The sequence below is a fragment of the Neolamprologus brichardi genome, chromosome 13 (genome assembly GCF_056152115.1).
Source record: "Neolamprologus brichardi isolate AB-2024 chromosome 13, ASM5615211v1, whole genome shotgun sequence".
Taxonomy (NCBI): Eukaryota; Metazoa; Chordata; class Actinopteri; order Cichliformes; family Cichlidae; genus Neolamprologus; species Neolamprologus brichardi.
This window is the reverse complement of record NC_142116.1, coordinates 25,722,987-25,748,867: the sequence shown is the minus strand read 5'-3', so window position 1 is coordinate 25,748,867 and position 25,881 is coordinate 25,722,987. Positions and strand designations below refer to the sequence as shown.

General features: G+C 39.0%; 1 protein-coding gene across 7 annotated transcripts in view; it reads right to left on the bottom strand.

The window, feature by feature from the left end:
- The window catches only part of cfap46 (cilia and flagella associated protein 46), a 65,649-nt gene extending 40,246 nt beyond the window's left edge, over positions 1-25,403 (bottom strand). For 6 of the 7 annotated variants that reach the window (XM_087850367.1, XM_087850371.1, XM_087850368.1 and 3 more), the window contains exons 1-20: positions 25,180-25,403; positions 24,985-25,106; positions 22,667-22,798; positions 22,261-22,325; positions 21,208-21,372; positions 19,012-19,135; positions 18,227-18,321; positions 17,243-17,398; positions 16,958-17,057; positions 15,541-15,639; positions 14,926-15,116; positions 13,343-13,568; positions 12,957-13,074; positions 10,309-10,438; positions 9,639-9,757; positions 9,319-9,434; positions 7,826-7,938; positions 5,554-5,766; positions 3,418-3,604; positions 1,182-1,334 (exon numbers count right to left, since the gene is read on the bottom strand). In XM_087850367.1, the coding sequence (XP_087706493.1) occupies positions 1,182-1,334; positions 3,418-3,604; positions 5,554-5,766; positions 7,826-7,938; positions 9,319-9,434; positions 9,639-9,757; positions 10,309-10,438; positions 12,957-13,074; positions 13,343-13,568; positions 14,926-15,116; positions 15,541-15,639; positions 16,958-17,057; positions 17,243-17,398; positions 18,227-18,321; positions 19,012-19,135; positions 21,208-21,372; positions 22,261-22,325; positions 22,667-22,798; positions 24,985-25,106; positions 25,180-25,228 (2,673 nt within the window). In that variant the 5' untranslated portion in view covers positions 25,229-25,403. Of the gene's footprint in view, positions 1-1,181; positions 1,335-3,417; positions 3,605-5,553; positions 5,767-7,825; positions 7,939-9,318; positions 9,435-9,638; positions 9,758-10,308; positions 10,439-12,956; positions 13,075-13,342; positions 13,569-14,925; positions 15,117-15,540; positions 15,640-16,957; positions 17,058-17,242; positions 17,399-18,226; positions 18,322-19,011; positions 19,136-21,207; positions 21,373-22,260; positions 22,326-22,666; positions 22,799-24,906; positions 25,107-25,179 lie in introns of all 7 variants that reach the window. The other variant, XM_087850373.1, reaches the window with a different exon arrangement.
- Positions 25,404-25,881: the final 478 nt, after the last annotated feature.

Below are 25,881 nucleotides of genomic sequence, written 5' to 3'. Positions count from 1 at the left end.
CATTCAGTTAAGTTGGACTAGACTGTAATACAAACCGTTCGGTTTGTCAACAATAAAACTGACTGAAATGAGAGAAAGACTGAGTGTGAGACTTTGATATTAGATAAAATGTATATTGATAAAGTTTACTTTTATGTACAGAATCTGAATATCGCAAAATATTTTAAAAAATTGCAATAATATCATATCGTGCGTTAAGTATTGTGATAATATCGTATCGAGGGATGTATGGTGATTCCCACCTCTAATTATTATGTTATAACACTGAGCCATACAGATGACTCAGCAACAATCCATCCTATGTTACATTTGACGTAGTTTGTTATGTAACAAGAGGCTTCCAAAATGACTGTTTTAGGCTTATCATAAACTGTAGAAGGAGCAATAGTCTTAAAGTGACCCTCAAAGTGAAAATTAAAATAATGCATGCACAGGAGGGTAGAAAAATAGCTTTGTTCTTCTTAATCGTTCTTGTCACATGAGGAAAACTGAATTGCTTGAGGGCTTACATTACTGAAGTTAACTTTTTTGTTTCTTTATTTTTTTATCCACTTATGTCAACTCCATTGGAAAACTGCAAACGCAGCGATATAAAAAACACCACCTCCGAAGCATTAACCTAACCTAATTTTATTCTGTCAGGATTAATTTAGTCAACACAGACTTGTTATTCCGTCCTGGCTCTGTTCTAGGACCAACTCTTCTGTACATATGTATGCGCAAAGTCTAAAATGAGGAAAGTCCACATCTCTGTCCCCTTCATGTCTATACCTGAGAAGCCAGTGAGAACAGTGGCGGGAGCTGATTGAATCAGAAATAGCACGACATGGAAGCGCTGCAGGAGAGGTGGGTATGCAAGCAGCTTGCAGATGTAGAGAAAGGTCAAACATAAATGGACATAAAGCTGGTTTAAAACAAACATTATCAAACCTACTACTTCTTATGTTGCCACATACACTATTTATACCCAGTGACCGCTAGTTTAACAGTTGTTTGTCTGAACTTATGTTTGATATAGTGTTGTAATAAATCTTTGAGACTGTAAATTACACAAACTCTAAATTAACTCTAAAATGCTAGCTGATTTTCAATGGTGATAGTTGGTTTCGTGTGAATGATTAGGCCCTAGACATGAACTAGAACCCTTAAATGAACCTAAAGAGAACTGCTAAGAATAGTACCTCTTCTTTCAGCATATTCATCTTTGAACCCGTTTGCTGTTGCAAGAGCCCATGGATCTGCACCCATGTAGCCAACACCCGTTTTCTTGCTGAGATGGGGACAGTCTCCCCTGGGATGGTAGAATTTGATATGCGAAGGGCGTACTCGCATAGCTAGGAGGAGGAGCAGAAAACAATAATGAGCTATCTGAGACACTTAACAGGTGTCAGTCAGTTATTATACATCATGATGCATAATTATACTTCCCTAATGCAAGCTACAAAGGAGTCAAAATTCAGTAAGACTTTGTTCAAGTTGGACACTGGATCTGACCCTGCTATACCATTAATAAAACATACACAGCAAAGGATAGTTTTTTCTTCTTTTCTTTAAAATGGAAATAGACACAATGAAATTTAGTGAATAATTCACTGATAACGTGTCTTTTATCTGAAGTTACAGCTGGATTTCATGGCTGACCATCAGAATACATCAGGAGAAAGGAAACGAGGTTTAATTGTCAGGCGAGAGAACAAAGAAATCAGTCTTCAACAAAGACGTAGTCTTGAAAGCAACATGTGATCGTGTCCGCACGTGTGTATGTGTGAGTGTGTGCGAGTGTGTGTACAAATGGGTGGATGTGCAGAATAAGAAAATACATCTCCTGTTTTAAGAGTTGTGTGATGCTTCATCATATGTCATATATATCCAATAGAGAAAGATCTGATATTCCCCTGTGGGTGGTCACACTATCTGTGTTTGTCCAGTTATTGCCCTGAATTTTTTTGCATTCGGTGACCGGTTGCAATTGTAATAGATGCAGTGACCAGCTGCTTCTTGAGCGGTTGAGCATGTAGTCCCCTTGTCCTGTAGGCGACTTGAAGTGACTGCAATCACTGTTAGACAGGGAAGGTTTACAAATAATTGCCACATAGTTAATAAATGCAGACAGAATGCCTTTATGCTGCAATAAATCGGAGTCAGTCTGCGCTGGTTAGGACAACTCATATTTTTGCAATCAGGGACTTGACCCAAATGTGTTGCCAGCTCGTTTTTTCTCATTAAATTTGCCTATATAAGCAAGGCTGCCAAACACCTTATATCATTTTGCTGTTATGTTACTGTCCTGCAGCAACTACACTGCTATTTAGGGAGGTTTTGACTTGACTTTGAATGTGGATGGCAACAAATTTACAATTGTCACCAATTTATTTCAGCTAATTGCCAAACTATTACAAGCAGAAATAATGGACAACTTGACCCCCGCCAATCACAAACTAATATCAGATTGACTCCATCTATGTCCCATTTTATTGCTGTCTTGACCAACCAGTGGGCGAGTGACTGCTGAGTGACTGAGCAGTCACAGACCACTAAAAAAAGCACCCGTTTTAAAGCTGAGAAAGCTGAACTACAATTCAGTGCTCAGTGGCCAAATCAAGAGAGCATGAAGGCTGCTCTCTATACAAACAGACCATTGTTTGCATAAAGTAGAATCATATATACAGCTGGGGAGCATTTCAAAGGTTTCTATTAAGTTCTGATGGTTTAGACTCTGATTTGGAAAGTGAAAATTTAGATTTGAAAGTCTAAAACTTTTTTCTTTTTAAAGATGTCAGTCTGTAAAAGTTAAATTCACACTGTTGGCTGTGTAACATTTGCACAAAGAGATTAACGCTTGACTTTCTGAACACGTCTTGCAAACATTCAGCAAACTGCATTCAGAGATTGTACACACTGTGCGCTAAACTCTTTTCACAGATTCCAATCAGTTCTTAAGCTTTCAGCGCTGGGATTTCAGACATTGTTTTCACAGTGAAAAGATAAAAACTGAACAAAAACAAACTCAAAACACTCCAATCAGTCAGACACAAGACCAATTCTGTGTTCTTCCACAACATCCATCCAAGAAGTTAGCAGGTTTCTAACTAAATATGCTTTGGTTAGTTGGAATGTATCATACATATACACTCTGTTAGTCATAATTACATGTTGCATAACCTTTCTGAACACGTCCCTGTAGAGACAGTGGTCTAATTATATCTTATCGTCTCCACAAGTATCAGCCAAAATCAGCTCCAATCATCAGTGCCCGTGGAGATAGCTTTACTTTAAAGAAATCCCAAGATAAACATATTTAATCTTGATGAAAATATCTCTATGACCTAACAAACTGCTTCAGAAAATCCTAGGTCAGGAAGTTTTAATATAACTTGTGTGATATATAGAAAAGCACAGCCACATTAAGAGACTCACCTCTAATGCCTTGTGGACATCCTGGAGGCCAGCAGGATCTAAGAAACCCCCACAGGTGCTGGCAGCCTTTGCTATGCCCTTCTCAGCTCTTTTTTTGCCCTTGTCTTCTGCTGGAGCTGGCCCAAACAGAGGCTGAATCAACCCTTGGGCCACAGCATCACACAGCAGCACAAAAAGAACACGGTTCCTGAGAAACACAAACAAAGAATGTTCCCCTCACCACAGATTTGGCTACGAAAAAACTAAGTGTTCCTTGGGTCACATGTCACATGAGAATGCCAGTGTGTTCTAAAATTTGCACAATTATTGTTATGCCCAAGGAGAGTTTGGTCTGTTCTCGTGAACGCTTCACTGCTTATTTCCATAGCCAAAAATAAGAGCAGTGCTTAAATGGTCTCCTCTGCTGTCAGGAGCAACAAAAGAAATAAGCTTCAGATACGTTTCTGAGGATGAACGCACATTTTGTAAGTTTTACCTGAACTGAAGGACTTTGTATTCACTTTATTCCACAGAGGGTAGATAAAGAAATGGGTGGCCTGATGAAAGTCTTTCAGAACGCACAGAATAAGATAAAATGTGTGTGATCATCAGTCTAAAAACATTTTCATTTCTAAGAAATGCGGAACAATGTACTGATGAATAGAGACAGTGTATCAAGAAAAACAAAGAAACACACACAAATGCAAAAAACTATTAATTAATTGTTGGTTAAGCAGCTCTAACATATAAAACAAATAAAACCAAGAAGCACTCCATCGAGGCAGCTCATTCTCTGGGCAGTATTTACTTTTAAGGGAAAGGTGTTGTATGTTATAGACATACAATAGCTCCATAATCATATAGCTCTCTATGTATCAACATATTGAGCTTGAATAAGTGGTCAGATGTTTTAAATTGCTACACGTTATTTCCTATGTGTTGACAATACACACCACACATGTAAGAATCGTAGTTTATACGTTCTAAGGCTTTTTTTTTTTTGCCAATTTTAGACCAATAGGTTGTTAAGCTGACCTTAGTGGATGTAAAACAAATTTTAATGGATTGTTAACAAGAACTGAATCTGCACCAAGTTTCATTCAAAATGTTTCAAGCTATCGTATTTACAGACAGAACAATACACATTCAAAGGCTACCAAAAAAACATAACCACCTTGGGGGAGGTAGAGAATAATCAAAATAAAATGTACATAATAATGTAAATAAAATGGATGAAAACCAAAATGTGTTTTGTCATTTAGAGGTTGCTCTTATTTGCTCAACACACAATGTATTTACAAAACATATTTATGTGATTTCATCTAACCTTTTTAGTTACACCAGCAAGACATAATATCCTGTGTAATTTTCTCTGTTTCAGCTAAACTACAAAGTGCGAGGAGCTGCAGGTGTCATGCTGATGAGGAAAGATCCAAAGCAGACAGAAAACTAGCTTGGGCTTGCAGGGACTCAAAAAGGCACTATAATAACCAACTAAAAAAAGAGTGCTGCATAATGATAGCATCTCAAAATGGTAAAAAATAAGAACAGACTGGTATGCAATGACAACAACCTCACACAGACAGAGACAAAGACACAGACTAAGAAGAAACATATGAACTTAATCAGAATCTAAGGGTGCATCGAATAGCTCATTTTTGCAACTACTTATCCTTGACCTTAGTGGAAAATGTCACGAAGTCGAGGAAAGGTGAGAAGAAGAATTTATAAGACCACAGAAAATGCATTATGCTCTGAGAATCCAGCTGAACATAGAATATACTCACTAAATTAACAATGTGATGTCTCCTGGATGTCTGCTGTGTTGAAACTACCAAATACATATCTTGGAGCCTGTCCCAGCTGCCCTGAAGCAAAAACTAATTTAATGATAATCCTAAGTGCTGGCAAAAACAACAACGGGTATAACTAATGTAGCTCATGACCTTGATTCAGAGAAGTAATGATTAAGAACTTAACAACTTGACAAGAGGCAGATTTCATCTAGAATGTCATGGATTTTGTTTCATAATGAGTTTTTTTGTGGTGCTTTTACAGTTCAGATTCTCAGGGTGTGTTTTAATTACCTTTATGTTAGATTAGTGAAGCTGTGACACCGCAGGTAAGGTATAATTTTCTAAAAAAAAAAAAGCCTACCCTGTGTACCCCGTCTTCTGGAGCATGTCCACCAGACTCTGGAAGGTGGGAAGCAGGCGTGTGTATTCCCTAGCAGCCAGCAAGTGGCTATTGTAATTCCACAGGTAAATGGCTGCATTAGCTACCACCCACGACTCTCCGATCTCTGCTCCGAGCTCCCCTGCCCGCAAGAAGTTGGAGGTGGTGTAGGCACATAGAGCCTGGATCCAGTCCCTGGGTGAGAGAAGCACAGAAATATAGAAGAGAGTGAAAAAGGGATAGAAAAAGTACTCTTTGTGCGTGTTTGTGTGCAGTACAATATTTTCAATTTCATCTTTAAACTTGTTTTTGCATGAACACGTTCATCTACTAAAGGAAAATTACTCAATCAAGTTTTTACAGAATTTGCAAATTCTACTTAACAAGATATTCATCTTATTTCACAGTAACAGCTCACAGCCCTTGTAATTCTACAATATGCCAGAAATAGATTTCAGGCAGGTTTCAGGCACAGAACATCAGTACAGTGATTTCAATGGTGAATGTCATGTGTCAAGTCTTGTCAAGTCAATAAAGAAAATAGGCTGCTGTTTTATCTAATACAAGAGAGAAGACATATTGGAAAACACTCTGGAAAAATAGAAAATAAAAAATATCAGATTCTGGATGCACATGTCCATTTATCCAATTTGTCCATTTTCCAGTCCCAAAATATATTAAACAAATGATTAATAATAATATACTATAGCGACCCTGACCACCATAATGCTGATCTCACTATAACAAGCAATGAGGAGTATCTGATCCTTTGCAACAACTTTGTCTTTAACTACATTACACAAGATATCTGAACTCTTCTTCCATAACATCTGATTGCTTTAGAAATGTTCCCAGATCAGGTTTGAACTCTTAGTTTGACAATAAGGAAATTAAGCTTATTTAATTAGTAGGTGCAAAGCAGAGTACTCGATTACTGTTTAATTGTAAGAGTTAATGTAACTGTTTAGTTTCAATTAATCAGGTATTTAGATGCTTTTTCAAAGAAGCAAACAATTTCTGGTAAATATGACGGTATTTCTCTGTTACTTTTATTTTGATGGAAGAAAAAGAACAAGACAAAAGCTCATGACCTTCCCAATGTTTGTGTCCCCCCCAACTCTTTGGCACACAGATGTGTACAAGTGGAATGTATCCAATAATAGGTCCATGCCAGTGCACATATTAACCTTGGGCTTCAGTCACACAGGCCTAGAGGCCGGTGAGTGGTGGCCAGGCAATCGCATTATAGAAGAAACTGGAACCGTTGTTTTTTTTGGGTCAACCAGGAAACTGACTGAGAAACTGAGAATACTGAGAATACTTCCTGGTTTCCTGGTTGTGAGAGGTTGCTGGAATGTGATGTGAAATCAACTCTTTAGCCCCAGCTACAGCCCAACAGCAGTCAGTGATCCCCTGATAGCCAGCTAGGGAAAATGTTTATTCCCCAGCTGGTTGGTTAATGGTTGTGGAAGGCATGCCGTCACTAAGTGAAAGTGGTTATGAGGTATATTATAAAACCTTGCCAATACTTTAGCCGCGAGCAGACTGCTGCAGTCGCTTCTAATTTGCATGGAAGATGCCAAGTAGTTACCAAACACTTTCCAACTGCTCACTAAGTATTTGTGAAACTGTGATGGAAACTGGAAAAGTTGCCCCTTTTGAAATGTGTTGGTTTTAGTGGAAAGTCACAACTTTTTCTTAGAATGCAAATGATCTATCATCTGTGTCTCCCTGTTGTGTAGCACTTTTTCAGCATAAATTTGCAGACAAGTCTTCCAAGCATGTCTCTAAACCTTAGCTAGCAAGATGGTGGATTGAATGGTTTACAATGTGGAAGTATACTTTGTGCCCAGATCACATTTTGAAGAAGCGCCTGCATGCTCAGTACAGCTCCACAACACCGCAACAGTGGTGAGCCCCACTGAAGTGGAGAACAATGTCGGTGCTGCAGCTATGCCATCGCTGACTTATTGTAATTTTAGCTAAAAAGTTGACACTATGATGGAACTTAGTTCCACTGTTGCTACAGAATAGAGTACACACCCTTGGGACAACATAACCACTGTGTGCAACCTAAATGCAAAGACTGCTTTTTCGGTACTCTAACCTTTGTTTTAAAAAAGTAAAAAATGTTGTTTCAAATTACTTTCATATTCAAGTTATAAAGAACAAGGTACAGTAAACAGCAAAGACACACAAAATCAACATATCTGGTGTCCTGATACAGGTGTGTATGTGTATATTGTGTTTTCACCTGTAAATAACCCAGTGTGGATCCTCTTCTGACACGCAAAACCGTTTATCCTGTGGGGGGACAGCAGGGCTATTTAGCTGTACCCCCTCTTCAAGTAGCTTTTGGATAGTGGCCTGAACAAGAAAGAATACATTAATTTCACAAACTATAATATTAAAGATGACTTCCTGTTTTGACAACTTTATAATAAAAAAGAGAAAAACCTCCTGCTATGGGGATGACAGATTCTTTAAAGGTATTAAAGCTCAGATATACAGATCAAAGACAAAAAGAAATGACTGGTGAACATTTTATCCAGTGGTGGACAACTCGGTTAAGACAAGAGGAACCAGTCTTCATCATCAGATTGAGAAGAATGTAGCTTTTGAATCAATGAAATCTAATCAAATTTTCAGAAAACATATCCCTGTGTCATAGAACAAAGGTATAAGAAAAGAGGCTACAGCGTGTGTCAGTTTTGGCAAGGTTGTGCCATGGGCGTGGATAGTTCTCTTCATTTTCTTTAAAGTGCTGTCAAGTTAACGTCTCTATAGACTTAATAAAGACTTGGAGCTCCACATTTGATGGGAAGCACGTATGCAGAATAAGACAAACTCAAGAGACAAGCGCAGCAGTCTCTGACTCCAACCACTCACCAACAACTTCACAGGCTTGTTAAAACTCCCATAATGCATGTCAACTGCTGCAAGCAGTCTTTGTTTCTAATGGTGTATTTCAAAAGGATGGCACAGCCTAAAAGAAACAGCTTGATCTAAGATCATCCAAAAAATGAACATGAACACCTCATAACAAAAACATCTGAATTCAAATAAAGTTTAATTCAAAAGCTGGTGGCTAACAAACCAGGTATGGAGCCTTTAGAGCCAAACAACTTTCAGTATGAAGAGTTTGTGTCTGATCTGTATAAGAACATATTCAATAATAAATCTACCATCTTTAATGATGAAAAACAGAAGGAATATGAGCCCATTGATGTTACACCAGTCACTGTTCTGAATATACATTACAGTAGGAACATGAAAACCTTCAACTTCAGTTATTACTATATCATTCAAAATACGCTTTCAGATCATGCTGGAATTACATTTTAAGAGAAACCAAGAAACCCAAGAAAATCAGCAGTTCCTGAAATACTCAGAACACTGACACCATTACACATTCAAGTCACTTACATTACAGTTCTATCCCATTCTGTTGCTCAGTTTGGACCGGTCAAAATTTGCATTAAGCAGCAGTTGAACAGGTGTACCTAACAAAGTGGACAGTGCATTTCGCTGTGTTTGTTTAATCACAACATTCTTCAGTCTCCTCTCGTTCTGTTGACCATTGTGCAAGAAGTTTTTGCTCCACATTTATTTTATAGTTCTATAATACTTGCCTGTAATGACTAATCAAAAGGGCCAACCTTATAATACTGGAGTTATAAGAAACCTGTTGGAGTGTCAACACAGGAGCTGAAGAGAGGCTGTGTGTATTAGTTAGTAAGAACAAACCTCAGCACTAATGAAGCGAATTTCAGCTAAAAGGCGCAGCAGGTGCACAAAGCTTTGACTTTCACTGGAACCGTGAAGACACTGTGCACAGCTTTCCCCCTCTGAGTAGTTGCGCGCTGGAGAAAATTAGCAAAATATGTTATGTGAACAATCAGTGACAGCTCTCCTGCTCTTTTTGTATTTAGCAATAGCACAAAAACCTAAACTATAGCCATAGGAGTATAAGCCTGACTTCTCATTACTATTCTGTATTCTGAAAATCAGCATTAGAAATATTTCTGTTATTTTAGTGTTACTCTTAAGATCATTCATCATCTTACTGTCAGTCTTTTTCCATCTCCCGTCATCATAAAGCAAACAGAATCCACAAGCAGCTCGGCACACATCCCAAACTTCATGCTTCCTGGCTGTCTTCGCTAATGTTGCCCACAGCCTCACTCTGAAACAGCCACGAAATAAAGATAAATTACAGATAAGTACTTTTTGAAAAGGTTAAGGTTGGGACAAGGGTACAGCTACGTGTTGTATATGATCGAATATTGTTTGTTTGCAGGGTCTTGAATAATAAAAATCTGCTCTCAAGTTGTGATGGTTCTGCTGTCTCCTGAGCATTAAGTCTGCCATTAGTGACGTGCACATCTCTTTAACGGTAATGACAGGGGCAGACATGAGGAAATCAGCTATGCGCTTTGAATAGGGATATGAAATGGAAGGGTGCAGAGTTATAGTCACACAACAACTTTAACAGCAGAGAGGACCAATAGATCAAACATTCATTAGCATCTAATATTCGGTAAAAGCAAGAAGTAATAAATTCAACAAGCCATAAAAGTCTGATTATATAGGCAATTTGCCAACTGGGTTTCTGGGAGGTGTGACAACTAAAACTAACCGCTGAGAAAACTTTACATTGGTAGGATCATTTTGCTTACATTCATACATCAACAGCACATGCGCAAAATTAATAGACTTGCATTTGCAAAAACGCACCTCTCTGTATGATCTGTATCGCTGCCCTGTTTGTCCAGGTGTCCTTCCACCCTCTGTATGGATGTAGAGTGATGCTGAGCCTTTGCAGCGAGCTGAGTCACTGGTCCAGATCCAAGACCGCCTGCGGGAACTAGACAAATGTTGAAACACTGCATAAGTCGAACCTGATTAATACCGGAAAAGCTTTTCTATTTTTCCCCCGTTTTATTAGTAATGAAAATTGTAGGTATGAATAAAAGGCATATTTATTCTAATGTACAAATTCTCAGGCTTACATGAGTTCAGAAGATCAGCATAGAAATTATGACAAAGCTGCACAACTATCTGTTTTATGCAACATCCACGTAAGCAAAAGGAAACACAACCTAGGGCACTGAAGAGAAAACGGCCTATTTCCATTGCTAACAGGAGCGCTGCTGAGTCCAGTGTAATCAGATTAGATGGCAGCATATTCCAAATTTTTACTGAAATGCATCTGCACCAACACAAATATGCGGCTGAATTATGAATACACTGACTGTGTGTAGAGCGGCGAAATGTGCAAGTGCCGGTGTGCTCACTTTGAAAGTTCAAACACACACACACACACACACACACACACACAGACACACACACACTTCTCACTGATGAACATCTTAGGAACTATAAAAAAAATTTGTGGCACCACGGTGCACTTAATTAATTCTTGTAGTCCCAAGGGTTACTTTACGTGCTGGCTTTGAAGCTCACAACACAATGATTAAGTGGCTTCAACTAGGGCATGCTTAAGGTTCATGGACAAAAACAAGAGGTGCCTCTAGGGACCAAAGCTTTTAACCCGTGCCTGCAGTAGGAGCCCTTTGACAAGCTGTCAGTTTTTCCCCGGGTCATTAGGACTGCTGAATGTTCATTTGATGCTATGAAGCAAGGAGCCTTGAACAAGTGCGAGATCAAAGGCTCCCCCCAAGCTCTGGCCCTTCTGCTCCGTGATTCATCGCACACTGTCGATGTGGCTTTCACTGTTAGCAAAACTAGAACACACTCTCGAAGCAGTTTTTTTTTTCCGGAGAAATTGCACACCACTGAACAACAAAAGCTCAATGTGACCCCGGGAAGTATCTCTGAAGACTGTGGGTCAAATTTAAATGCAACACATCAGTGCACATCAGTGTAGGTCTGTGACATCCAATCAGCCTGCATGCAACGACTGCCAACTTTACTTATGACTAAACAATTGCTGCATGAGTTTGCATTCCAGGTGCGTACTACAAATGTAGGAGGGCTCTGTCAGCACAAATCAGTGGGGTTTATCTAAGATCAAGTTGCTCACAAAGACATTCTGCTGTGAAGCATTAGTACATATGTATGTTACAGTTCCAGATGTGATTATACAATAATTTATATGGTCTCCTGGTCCTAGGCCATATGACTCACTAACAGAAGTAAGTAGGGATGCACCGATAACGATACTGGTATCGGGCATCAGGGCCGATACTGTAAAATGTGTGTGTACTCATACTCGTAAAAGTTAACCGATACCATGAACCGATACCAACTTATTTCATTAATCAGAGGGTGGCTTGTCATTTCTGTTGTAGTTTTTTAGATTGGCCACTAGGGAGCCAATTATTATTTTATTTATTATTTATTTAATAATAATAATTTTGTTTGTTTGTTTACAATATGGACACTCTGCAATAATTTAAAAGTTTATTTTATTTGCAAACCTAATTTGTATTTATTTTATTCCAAACAGAAGTGTTTATTTATTATTCTGAAAGCTCGAGACAGTGCCAATAGTTCAGTGATATTTTGTTAAATTACAATGTGGAGACTCTGCAATAATTTAACAGAAGTGCTTATTTTTCACTTGAAATTTTTTTGTGGTCATTTTTATTAAGATTTTATTTTTTATCGACAGGGAATATAATAAAACCTGTCTTCCAATTAATTGTATTTGTGTGTGTGTGTGTGTGTGTGTGTGTGTGTGTGTGTGTGTGTGTGGTAGAAGTATAGTTTTTTGTACTCTGTATCGGCAAGTACTCAGATCCAAGTATCGGTATCGTATCGGTTTGAAAAAATTGGTATCGTTGCATCCCTAGAAGTAAGATTGCCACAGTAAACCATTACCATGCATCCATGGCCAATTTCGAATCGCCCGTCCATGTTAAACCATGTTAAGTTTAATCTGGATGTTTTGAGAAATAGTACCTGACGCTCACACAGGCACAGGTAGTAAATGCAAACTCCACACAAAAAGCCTGGAGCTATCTTGCTGTGAGATGACATCACTAGCCACTGTCACCTTACTGTACATCACTGTCACATTTCTATGACAGAATAAATAGCAAAGACAGTAGCAGAACTGTAACTTCCAGGTGAAAAAGAAATAATGTCTAATTTCGGTTTCATTTATGCTCCAAAATAACTGTCCCAAAGGTATAGCTGAACAATATGACTTGCTTCTTCTTCTAGGCTAACCTGTCCTTCAAGCATGTATACTGTCATTTTATGAAGTATTAACAACGTGCGTTATTCCTGGTGTAGATAAAAGAACTTCATTTCATTTGGACGTCTGTTTCAAGAGAACATCTTATTGCAAATCCAACATAAGAAAAAGTCTTAGTTTGGCTTTGTGAAAAGTGAAAGTAAGAAAGAGAATTCTGTACTTTTTGAAGTGTCATCTGCATCCAGGACCATCTGAAAATCATCAGGGGCCAAAAGAAGGCCCACAGCGACCAGGACGGGTCGAAAGTCTGTCTTATCTTGGGGCGGCATGTCTCTTGCCTGAGAAAGACATGGAAGGAGGGAATTAACTTGTAGACTAGACAGACTCTTAAAGCCCTTCAGCAACCACATTCAAGCAAAGCATATATTTTAAAAGTGAACTCGTTTGAGCATATTATTAAAGCTCTACCACACCATACCCAGAAAGGTCAGGTATGTTTTAACTCAAAGTTCTTTAGCTTAAGTAAAAACTCTTGTTTTCAGCAGCCTACTCTAAATGTGTTTTTGTTTGGTGTGTAATGTTACACAGTACAGATGGGCAAGAAACCTGCTGCATAAGCATAGCAGCTTTATCCTCAACGCGGGAAGGGGTTTGGTAGAGGGTCTGCCTAAGCTGCAGGAGGCGGAAAGCTGAAGACAGGCGTTCTTGTTGTGTCCCATTGTCCAGCAGCATGGCTTTCTGAAAGTGAGTCAAAGAAGCCTCAAGGCGCCCCTCCTCCTCTTCAGTCACTGCCAGCTCTGAGTGGACTTGACAGCGCAGCTCCAACAACATACTGGAATAGTAACACACAATTAGTGTGATTTAAAGCAGTCATGTAAAAAAGCAAAAGTAAATCCTTTCTAAATTCTGAGGTTCTACATATCAGAATGTAATAAAGTGGCTCTCAGCAGATTTTAAAACATGAAAATACAGGTTCAGATGCACAACAACAACACATGATATGCTACATTGTGTTATTATTTTCTTTTAACACTAATGAATGAAGATAAAAATTAAGAAGCAGTTTGTAAAAAAAACTCAGTACTGCCTTACTCTTTCCTTTCCAAGAATTAAGAGGGTGAGTAGCAGCTGGGTGCTGCTAATCAAATGCACTTGATTAATAAACCATCAGCAAGTGTGAGCACGTTACTAAAAGCAGACGTTTTATCATTTTGTATGTCTGGAACGTTCAGGTGTGTGCTAACAAAATGCCAAAGAGGAAAGATATCAGGAATGATCTTAAAGCAGCAATTTTTCAGTGTGGGAAGACTTATGAGGCCATTTCTAAACAACTCAAAGTCCATCATTCTACACGAAGCAGCTCACAGCAGCATGGTGATGAGAGGCCATAGGAAGTCCAATGAGAGTGCAGCATGCCAGTGAAAGACTTTTGACAGGGTACTAAATATATTAGAGTTACCTAGGCAACTGTAGCCAGGAATTTCCACTAGTGATCAACCATCAGGTCACTAATGTTGTGCAACAGGCGAATTGCTTCCTGCGCGCACATAGCTTTAGCTTTGCAAAGGTGCATGTGAACAAACCAAAACACTTTAGGGATAATATCCTTTGGACAGACCAGCTCGAAGTTGATCTCACCAGAGATGTCTGGTGATTACGCACAGTGCCACAGCTGATGAAAAATCAAACAGAGCATATCAGAGCAATCACCTCAAACCTCACAACTTTCAAGCACAGTGGAGGAGGGGTGACAATTTATGCTTCTTTTGCAGTCCCATAACCTGGGCACTTTGGAGTCCCTGAGTCTACCATGTAGAGGGAGGGTCAAATGTGACACCATCTGTCCAGTAACTAAAGCTTAGACCTTAAGAGAGGTGTGCATTTATTTATAATTTAAGGCCTTTTTATTATTATGTAATCTTAGAACTGACGGATTGTGTACTTTTTTTTATCACCAGTATATATTGTGGAAGTAAGGAAATGTATAGGTCTGTGTAAACTGTGTGTGATTATTATTCTGAGCAAAGAATGACTTTCTCATATCAAATCATGGCTAAACTGGAAGTTTCTAAGAGGGCAACACTCAGCTAAACATATTCAGTGAAACATGAGTACAATAACGAAAAGCAGCCCGAACAGCTCGAGGACATGCACACAAGGCCACAATGATTATGTAAAAAGATGAAAACCTTTGTGTCTCTTCCAGTGCCTGAGCGACCCTGAGCAGAGGTGTCTTGATGCATTTTCTGAGGTTGTGCTGCAAGAGGGGCAGGCACAAGTTCCACTGTGTAGCGCACACTGCCTGCACAGCCTGAGGGCCCCCCCCCCTCACTGCAGTCTGCAGCCACTGATCCAGCTTGCCTATCTCTTTCAGCCGGGCCTGTGGGATAACAACTACAGATTGAGAATCTCTCCTGTCGCAACGACGGCACAACACTTCCATCACTTGGCAAGCAAATTTGGATTAAATTGGGCTGAATATGTTGTATGTGCCAGTTCTTAAATGTGACAGTTTTCGCAGCAGTGTATAATGAGATTACATGATCCTACTTTCCAACATCATTTTTTCTCATTACAGGGGAAAAAACTGCAGAACTTATATTAGGATGATTATAATTCTAAATCTTGACTTGCAGTTAGTCAGAGATACCTATTCAAGTCAGATCTCTGAATTTAATGACAATAAGCAAGCCATTTTACTGTAAAAAAATTATTAAATGAAGCATCTGCTAATGGATCTGCTGCTTTCGCTCTAACATGAGGGTAAAACATATGGGTGATAATTCAAACATATGGCCAAGCACCTCTACACTAGCTTTGGAATAGTCATTCATCTTCACTTCTTTCTTCAGGAGGTTGATTTCACCTTGGACACATTCCATTACTAAGCGTTGGCTAACACTCTAGAAAGACAAAAATAACACATGTGAGGTCAGCAATCAGAGGACGGGCTGAAAAATGTACAAATTTGTATCACCAGATTTTATATGGCAGAAGATCCTCCATATGCAGCATCATTAATTATGTTGTCATTCCACATAATTCACTCAGGAGAAAAAAAACATACAAAGCATAAAAAAGAGATTGTATAAGTGAAATGTAGGGTCTATAAAAAATCATCTGATTTCAAAAGGTTAGAATTTTTAAACTTAAAAAAAAATATCATTTTGAATGAACACAGAAGCTTGTGGTAAATTCTAAAATATATGGCTAAAGGTAAAGTTTTACATACAAAACTTGTACAGTGCTCACAAATGCTCAGTGTGTCTCACTTTTGTAAGCATGTCTAGAGTCACTGCACGGATCTGCTCTTTCTGACAGTGGGTTTTTCAGTCGCTGCTGGTGAACGGCTGCAGATTTAAATACACCCTGTATGTTCTATATTGCTCAAAGAAAAATGCAGCATCTCTGTAACTTTTATTAATAAGCCAGATATTCCCAAAGTCTGGGCGTGGCCTCCTGGTATATCAGAAAAGGTTTACAGCAACTACATTTTAAAAATGAAGACAGTGAGATTTTAAATAATGTCAGCAAATGAATGAAGAAGCACTTCATTTTGGGCTCATCTGATAATAAGACTTGCCACCACGGGTTCAGATTTGGGCAAAAGAAAAAGTTCACATTTCTAAATAGGCAGTGACAGACTTACAGTAACTTTGAGAATGCTAAGTTACTGTAAGTCAAACGCAATTAATCTCACGTATTGTCAAGGGCCTGTTTTTATTATTAACCTTTACTAGAATAGCTTTGCACGATTCACAGCTCAAAATAATCCTTATTTATTCTGTGCTTTCCCATCAATTTGTCCACTGTCTGAAACAAACTGCTTTAGTTCCCATCCTCCCTTATTTCTTCTGATTGGCGGCTCCTTATAAACAGAAGGTTTAAACAGTATGGGGGTACTGCTTCTGTGGGCACAAAAATTAGGGATATGTGCTCTCACTGACATCACAGGGAGCCAAGAGCAGAAACAGCAGAGCAGTGAGAGCAGTCTAAAGCCTGAGTCCCGGTTTAAAGCGATTAACTGTACGTATGCTAACCTCATTATTTAAACGTTACATAAGAGCGCTCACCATTGTACCTATGACAAAAAATAAGGAAAGGCATAATAGGTCACAGTTAATGTCAAATCCATGCATAAATTTGCATATTTGTAAACTGTGTGCAGTTACATCTTCTGCCCCTACTGCCCGAGGTTTTAAGAGAATATCGGACACTCACAGCTTCTCCCGACGACTTTAGCTCTTTCAGACAGTCGGCAGCTACTTTCTGATGCTTCACTTGCAAGGCCAGCAGAGCCAACTCCAGGAGGAAGGCAACTCTGCAAATCCCAGATAAAACATAATTTATACAATTCACAATCCTTCAGTACAGTAATCTGAGACATGTACTGCCCCTGGGATAGCCATGTGTGGGTTTATGGTAGAGAGAGGTTTAGGAAGAGAACAGGGAGCAATAAAAGGTAATCTCGCAGGAGATTCGATCAGGACACTTTAGGTCACAGACCTGTCAGATGGCTGGATGGGTGTTGAGCTCTGAAGAGGACTGGAGTTCAGAGGTGTAGCAGGCTCTTTGCTACAGTCCACCAAGAGATGGAAAATCTCCTCAAGCCTAATAGAATTCTCTTTTGTCAGCATGTCCTTGTTAAGTCCTCCCAACCTGCTACAACATCAGGAAAACTCTCTTTACATTAATGTACATGCATGTGAGCATCCAGAATTAAACTGATACTTTCATTTGCCCTTTAACAGACTCACACAAAACAGTGCATAAACCTTAGGCTAAATAACCTATATGGTGCTGACGACGGCTGAGTCTGACTTAGTCATGCTGTCACACTGAAATGAGGAGCCATAAGGAGCTGTGACATGTCGAGTACATGCCTGCAGAAATGGGCTGGGGGATGGGACTGTACAAGAATACGCCACACCAGCAGACATGGTACTGTACTACAAATGTGTTCAGGCCAGCAGAAAAACATGGCCACCACAGGATGCGCTGAGAGCCAATGGATAATGGACCCGCTGACCTATGTCTCCCAGTTTTTAAATGTATCTGGAGGCATAAAATTTTTAATATAAAAAACCCCACAATAAAATCCTCACTCTAAGCGCTACATAACATTGCAAAGAATAAAATAAAGACGTACGCAGGTTAAATTTTTAGACCTTTAAACAATGTCATAACTGATCAGGTTTAGGACTCAACCTGCCTCTATTGTTAGAAGCATTCTAAAAACAATAAACATGCAGTCAATCAGAAAAGCCTGCTTTCAAACAGTATAATCTCCAAAGCAAGCATTTCTGGAGTAGATCAAGTGCTACTTTTTGGTGACACCGTACATCTTGTTTTTCCTAGCGACAGATAAAAATGCAAAGGACTTTCATCCTGACAGCACAAAAACAACGCTTTCAGCAAAACAAACCCTTCAGCAATGTCCAAGCAGGAAAAAAAAGCAAACATTTATATGAATGTAACTCAGAAACTTACTTTTTTAATTCCTGCATTTTGTAAATGACTGCTAACGTAGTGCATTCCCTGCTTGTTTCCAGGAGGACATTACGGTCTGACAGCTGGTGTCGCACCTAAGAAGAGTGAAGTCGGAAGTTATGTTTTAATATCAGGTTATGACAGGGTTGAATTTTATGATTAATGTCAACATCAAGGAGTTTAGCGAGCTATTGTTATGCATGTAGTGCAAATAAGACTCCTGAAGACATCTGAATGGTGTATTATAACACTTGTATAAAGATACAATTAAAGTTTAAATAGCATTCCTTCTGAGGTCTGATACATGGCAATCAAATTCTTAATGCCCCCAAGGGTGATTCAGAAGCTCAACCATGAAACATGAGCCAATCATGTTGCTGTGTTGAGTAGGTATCAACACACTTTTTTTTTGTGTTACCGCATCTATAATGTCTACTCTAATTAATGCTTTGTTAGCTGCTCTGTCAGGACAAGCCAGAGAACTGGACACGTTAATGAAGCCATGGTGTAGTGTTGAATTGGACACGCACAGGAGAAGTACAGCTCTGAACTTTATTTGGGGCAATGTCGCAAACCTTTAAGGTAGTTTTACAGCACTTAATAAATTTATTAGACCACTTCTGTGTAGATATATATATATATATATATATATATATATATATATATATATATCAATATCTACTTAAAAAGTATCCACCTAAAAAGTAGATATTGAGGATATATTTAGTTATTACTGAATGTATAAGCGACCAAAAACCGCCATGAAAGCAACATGCTGTGTTTACCAATAAAGTAAAGAGTCCTGGATAAAGTTTTGGAGTATGCGACTTGATGAATTCTTCTGTAACTTTTGCAAAACTTGTTGCATCCTCAACCTTCTTCGAGTCCACAAGACATTTGATCAGGTGCCTGAGCAGAAACAGAGACAGAGAGCAAACATGTGGGCATGTGTCACAAGATGACCTTTACAGTCTCCAAAGTGCTATTAGCCAAGTGCTCAGTTTTTCTATGCTACTGAACATTTAATGTAATTAATATGCCAATAATCAAATAACAGCCTTTCTTTTCTGAAGCTTTTCATGTTCACACTTGTGTGGCATGAGCTATCTGATATTACTGTGCTGGTGTTGTTACTACAACATAAGTCATGTTATTCAAGGACTATCTTAGGGAAAAAGACAGCAGTGGGTGAAGGTGCCTTTAGGGCGTTCTGGCAGAAAAAGCTTGCTGACAAAAACACTCAGAAGTAGAAAGGCTTTCAGAAGTCAGGGCTACAAAGTTAATGTGAGGAGCAGGTTGGTGGTGGATGTATGGATCCGCTTCACCTGACAGACTGGGTATTTTGTTCTGTGTAAAACCAAAAGTCAATGTTCACTTTTATTTTCTTGTACTCAGTTCAAGAATATTTCTATTATTTCAGTTTAAGTTTGGTTTGGTTTAGGAAAGGACTGTGGTCTGGGTTGCAACTGTGCTCGTCTGTGGATGCACACAAAACACTAGTCACAACTACAATGTGACATTGACTGTCCTGAGGCAATATATATATATATATATATATATATATGTATATATTTATCCCACCACAGGGATATCAGACAATGCTTGCCTCCATGGTCAATATGTAGCTTGGGTTTTAGACTTCCTGTCATACTAATACTAATATTAATGTACATAATATAGCAACACAATGATCCAAATTTACTAAAGGGAGCAAAATAGCATGCAAGTGCAATCACCAAATAGGCCAAATTATGGGCGTGGGTAGTTTTATGGGTGATTTTTAAACACAGACACAGTTAGTTCATTTTTGAGAATTAAATTTTAGTGCAATTGTCAGTAAATTGTGTGGCAAACATTTGTCAATCGGTTTGCATGCTTGATTTAAATGTTCTTCTTCCTAATTTTTTACCCGAAGAAACAAATTTCCAAGAATACAAGCTGTTATGGAAATTTTAACAATAACCTGCAACACACCCAGTGAGCTTGATTTGAAGTGGGTTTAATTAACACATTGCAATGTGGAGAGAGCATCCCAGTGAAACACCAGGATCCGCTCTGATTTTTGGCCACTGCCCTTACATCTTATATACAGAGACACAGACAAAGAACATTCCACAAATGTGGAGGGGGGGCTATACCTTCTCCCTCACAGAGAGAATTGTGACCTTGTTTTCTGCTTGGCCATCACCCAAGGATTTACATCCCTGATAAGCAAACGGAGTCCCACTATGTGTTTAACGTCTCCCATCACAATGGCCTCACTGTGTTAACATTCCACATGCATGCAAACTAGTGACAGGGGTACTCTTAATATAGTAAAGTGAGAAAGTGATATTACTATAACTAATGTGATATGATTAAATATGTGATTAATACATGAGAGAAGAAATTTGCCTCCACAAAGCACAACAGGATTAGTTGCAAAAATCTCTGAGTTCCCACCTCACACTCAGTCTGGTTATCATGCTCCCTTTGTAAGTGCCAACCGTACTTTTTTTCCACACCAAAACCCAGTTTGCACTGGTGCAACGCATTAGTAAATCTGGACTAATGAGTCTTTAACTTATACAAATCAACCCATATATGGGTAAATGCAATGGAACATTTCACAATCTATGATAAATTGGACATATTTTTCTTATTCTTATAACAGATGTATTGTAGCACGCTATGTAGCATGTTAATCTCATTATATCTGTCACTGACCCAACATTATATATATGAATGATACATTTTTTTCCTCTGATCAAAGATAAAACTAAATTTTTTTCGGAAAAAATGATTAAACAGCTTGGAATAAAACAGATACTTGACTCTATAGAAGAAAAAAAGCAGGCCATTAACTGAGGCTACATGAAGCTGTGGTCATAAATAAACTGCTGGTTAATAAGCTCAGTTCATTATCTCTATGAATTTTCAATGAGTATGAACCAAAATCACAACTGGACATATTAATGAGGTCTAAGTAAGAGAGCACTTGCATCATGAGTTCAGCCCTCCAGCTGTGGTCGTGGTCTGCCACCTCCTGCAGACTCTGCACCACCTGCCTGAGAGAGGGCACCAGGTGGAGGCTCCGCCCCGGCTGCAGGAGAGGTTGCACTGTCTGGAAGTACAGCACCGAGGCATTGAACACCATAAAGTGAAGTCTGTAAGGCACAAATCAAATGCAGAAGAAAGTAAACACTGAGCAATGAATTATTTATGTGATACACTTGCAAGCCATTTTATCTCTTAGTACGACTCAATTCAAACCAAGTGCCAGCTCTCTATGAGGAAGTCCTGTGAATTCCAAATGTGTGTGGATTAACAATCGACCAATGAGCCACAGGAGAGCGGCCCGTTGAATCTTTTCGATGTGAAATAAGTGGAATTTATGAATTTAAGCTGCAGTTTTAAAGAAAACTTTGTGAAGAGACTGTTTGAGCGCTGCTAATTTATTCACCAGAGTGTGTGCTGTCCATTAGCGTGGGCTGCTTGAATTAGATATGTATTCCCTTTGGTGTTAATTGGAATTCCTCATTGAGCCTTTTTATTGACAGGTTATGAGTTCATTAGCAAAGAAAACCAGTGCTCATCGCTTACAAAGGCTAACAGAGTACCTCCAAACGCATCCATCAAAGCGAATAACAAGGGAACGCATCTGTCACAATTTCTATTATTGCATCGATATGTGCATCACCCGTTTCACCCTGCTCACAGATGCATCCAGTCAGCTGTTAAAATTGAGATGAAAACACATTGAAAATGTTCCGCTTGTGAATAAGGGGTCGGGGTGAAGCATGAAAAATCGTGTTATATTTGATTCTTCTTCATAGCATATTTCTGCGCATCAGACAGAGCCTAACCTATCACAGCTAAACAACATTCCCTGGTGAGAATGTCTGGCTTTCATTAAGTGTTTTACCAGCGCACCTTACCGCTGTGGCAGCAACTGCCAAATAATATCAGAGATGATCAACTGTACGCGACAGAAAATGGTCATCCATCTTTCTCGACACTGTAACAACAAAGCCGAGCATACTCGAGGTTCATACCTTGGTTCTTGCTTTGAAATCTCAATTGCTTTCAGAAAATACACCACAGCCTCCTCAAAGTCCTCCTAAAATAGAAAATGATGCAAAAAGGGGACATGAGAACTTGTCAGAACATAGAAGACGACATAGAATAAAAACAATGACAAACAGTTTAGCAAAAAAAACCTTTAAGCTGCACTCAAATGTAGCAAAGGCCAATATTTGTTTGAGACCAAAGAAGCATGGTAAAACCGCTGGAGTTTGTTTGCAAAGCTGCTGCATGTTTTTAGTGCAAATGAGTACAGTATGCCGCTACAGTAATTGCATGTGTATATATCTCTGGGGCGCAGAAACACACACACACACACATACACACACATACACACACACCACCCTTGAGGGGATGTGTCCAATTTACTGTCCTCACCACACTCCCAGTGGCCGGCGGAGACTTCAGCTGGCCCTGGCAGAGGTAGGCTCGACACAGAAATTGATTAGCCGGCGGATTCCCTTCAAAGTACATCTTTAGGCACGCTGCGCTTATCTCCAAACAGCCCAGCTGAAAACACAGAGACAGAGCGGCACAAAGGAGAGAGAGAAAAAGAAAAAGAAATTCAGCCTCATCTGCAGTTAGATCGTGTAACCGGGAATTTTCCCTGTATGATGCGTTATTAAAAACTATTGCAAAAGGGCCTAATGTATGGGGAGGTGCACATTTATTTTTTGCACGACAAATTAATTCCATGCTGTTTTACAAACTGCCTCCTGTTAATTGTAAAATTAATTCAAACTCAGCAACTTTATACTCGGTGATGTGCAGCACTATCGTGGAAGATGATCATGCAGCAGAAATTTTTGTTCTGCAAGCTTTTATATGAAGAACAATAAGTCAGGCTGGAAGATCACTGAATAAGTAAAACCTGACAGTAATGAGCAATGGATTAGTATGTTAGCAAACGTCTTAATGCAACAAGAATATTTATGCTTCTCTGGAAAATTGAAGAATACGGCAACGGAACTGTACTGCGGATGAAGACTAATTCAGCATTCACTGACACTTAAGTCTTCAGGCTAAGCTGCATTTTCACAGAAAACTTGCTGCGTGATATAAAGGAGAGAGAACAAATCACATTATGGAATATCCCTGTGTTTCATTATACAAATATGTTTCCCTTGCCTTAGGACAGCTCAGCCTGTATTAGTGAATATTCATTGCTATTCCCTACTGGGAAAATAGCTCGATTAGAAGAACTAAAGTTACTGCACGAAAACAGTGACATAATGAAACGAGTCCTCCAGCAGGGAGGTCCTGCCGGCTTTTTTATTACCTTGATTTTTCTATATCAATACCTGTAGATACAATCAGCAACAAAGCACTGATGTTAATCAACAAACAACCCATCCAAATGTCTAGGACCTGCTTTATTTTGAAGCTTTAATAATTCAGGAGCTTTCACAGATGTAGCAGGCATTTACTTATAAAATGTAAGCTCCACATCTTCACAGTCAGATGCCAATCTCTTGTTCTAGGAGGCTGCTTGAAGCACCATGTCTTATGCCACAACTCAGCAGTCAGGAGCTTCTCACATCATAAAAAACACTTCTCACAGCAGTTGGAAAGCAAGGTTGCAGGCACCTTCAGAGAATGTGTGTTCTCATTATAGTCTTTCATACAAAGAAATTCAGCCTGTCTGATTCTGATGCTGACTATAGGTTAATACGCACACATCTAAATTTGATGCATTCACTGATCTATCAACATAAACCTGGTGAGATTTTAAGTGATATGTGCATGCGAACAACCTGACATAGTAGTGGTGGATAAGGCCGAATGATAGATGTGGCTATACCAGGTGATAGAAACATCAGGAAGAAATAAAATGAGAAGCTCAAGAGGGATGAGAGAAGCCAGAGAAGATGTGGAAGGTTAATGCATCAGTTGTCCTTGTGGCAATTGGAGCACTTGGTACAGTGACTCCCCCAAAACTGGGTGAGTGGCTCCAACAGATACCAGCAGCGACAACTGAGATTTCTGTCCAGAAGAGTGCAGTCCTAGGAACAGCAAAGATAATGCACTGGACCTTCAAGCTATAAGCCTCTGGTAGAGGACCTGTGCTTGAAGGATAGAAGACCATTATATATTAGTAGTAATAATAGTATTTTGTATTTTGATTCAACTCGATAACCCAAAACTTTTTTTTTATTTTGAGAGAGGAACTAGAATGGAAACACATACAATGGAAACAAACAACAATGGCACATAACATTTTTTTTGTTATGTGCCATGTTTTCATCACATTTAGAAGAAGTAATGGTAGTCTGCAAAGTCATTTTAAGGTCATTTTGCCCCCTGCTGTAGCTTTTAGTCTTTCATCCAAATATACAGATGTTTGTGCAGAAAGTCCAGGGATTCATACATTAAAATAAACACACCTATCTACAATATAGGCTACGAACAATAGCTATAAACATAGCCTGTTATGAGACAGAATTTAATCAACTTGGTACTCTCTGATTCTCCAGTTAGGAAATAAACAAGAAGAGTAATATAATTCAGACTAATTTAGCATACACTAAAACATAAAAATGTAATGCTCAATACCTAATTGATAAAATAAGATTAGCACTGCAACCATTTTTTTCTTTTGTTTATTTCCAACTCATCACCTCGACCCTGGTGGCAAAACGATCATCAAGTGAATTCTTCATCAACAGCTTCGACAGTAACTCCTCGTCCTCTCTCACCTGTAGCCCAGTTTCGGCGCACAGGACGCACCACTCCGGATCAATGCGTGGAGTTCGTCCGCCGGTTCCAACTACTGCTGCCCCCTTGATTAAATCGTAGGCTGACTGCAGAGCTCCACAGTCTGCATGTACAAAATAAACACAGTAAGCTTGTTTTCACAACTCTTCATTTACTTAACTGACTGCGCGACAAACCTTTGTTCTCTTTAGCCTTGGCTAGATGCTGGCGAATATCTAAGTCCATTTTAAAGCGTTACTTAGCTAACGTTAACGTAACGACAATTTACTTCTTTTTACTTTATGTCCCATTTAGCTACTACTTTCTTGAATACAGAGCAACCCATCGAAAATAGCAAATACTTTCTTGAATTGTAGTAGCCAACAGTCAGTGCTTTTAGTTTGGGAGTGTTACTAAGCAACCGGGCTTGAACTACGGTGTACGGATAGGACAAAAAGGCTGATAGACAAAATAGGGCAAAAGCTTTTGGTCGCGATCATTAACACGCCACCTCAGTTAGCAACACTAACTTGACTTTCACTAGTTTCTGTGAGCGAAATGCAGAACTGGCAGCCTACAAAATATAAAGTAAACACTCTCAGTTAACTGGACTTCTCCACCAGTGGTATTGATGCTTTTTGAAGCACTTTAATGATATTACTTAATAAAAAGCCCAAGAATGTGCTTTCAAAAAAACAAAACAGAGGAGTGCCAAAAAAACAAGTTTCTTTATTAGCCGTTTGGTTGGTTCCAAAAACCATTACTTGTTAAAATAATCACTTTTGGAGACAGCACATTTATATCCTTTTACAAAACCTCTATAGATAGTTTAGGTCTCACCTTTGGTGACTGGAGCCAATGAAGATGCAACACAGTCTGTGCTGTTGGTGTTTTATGGA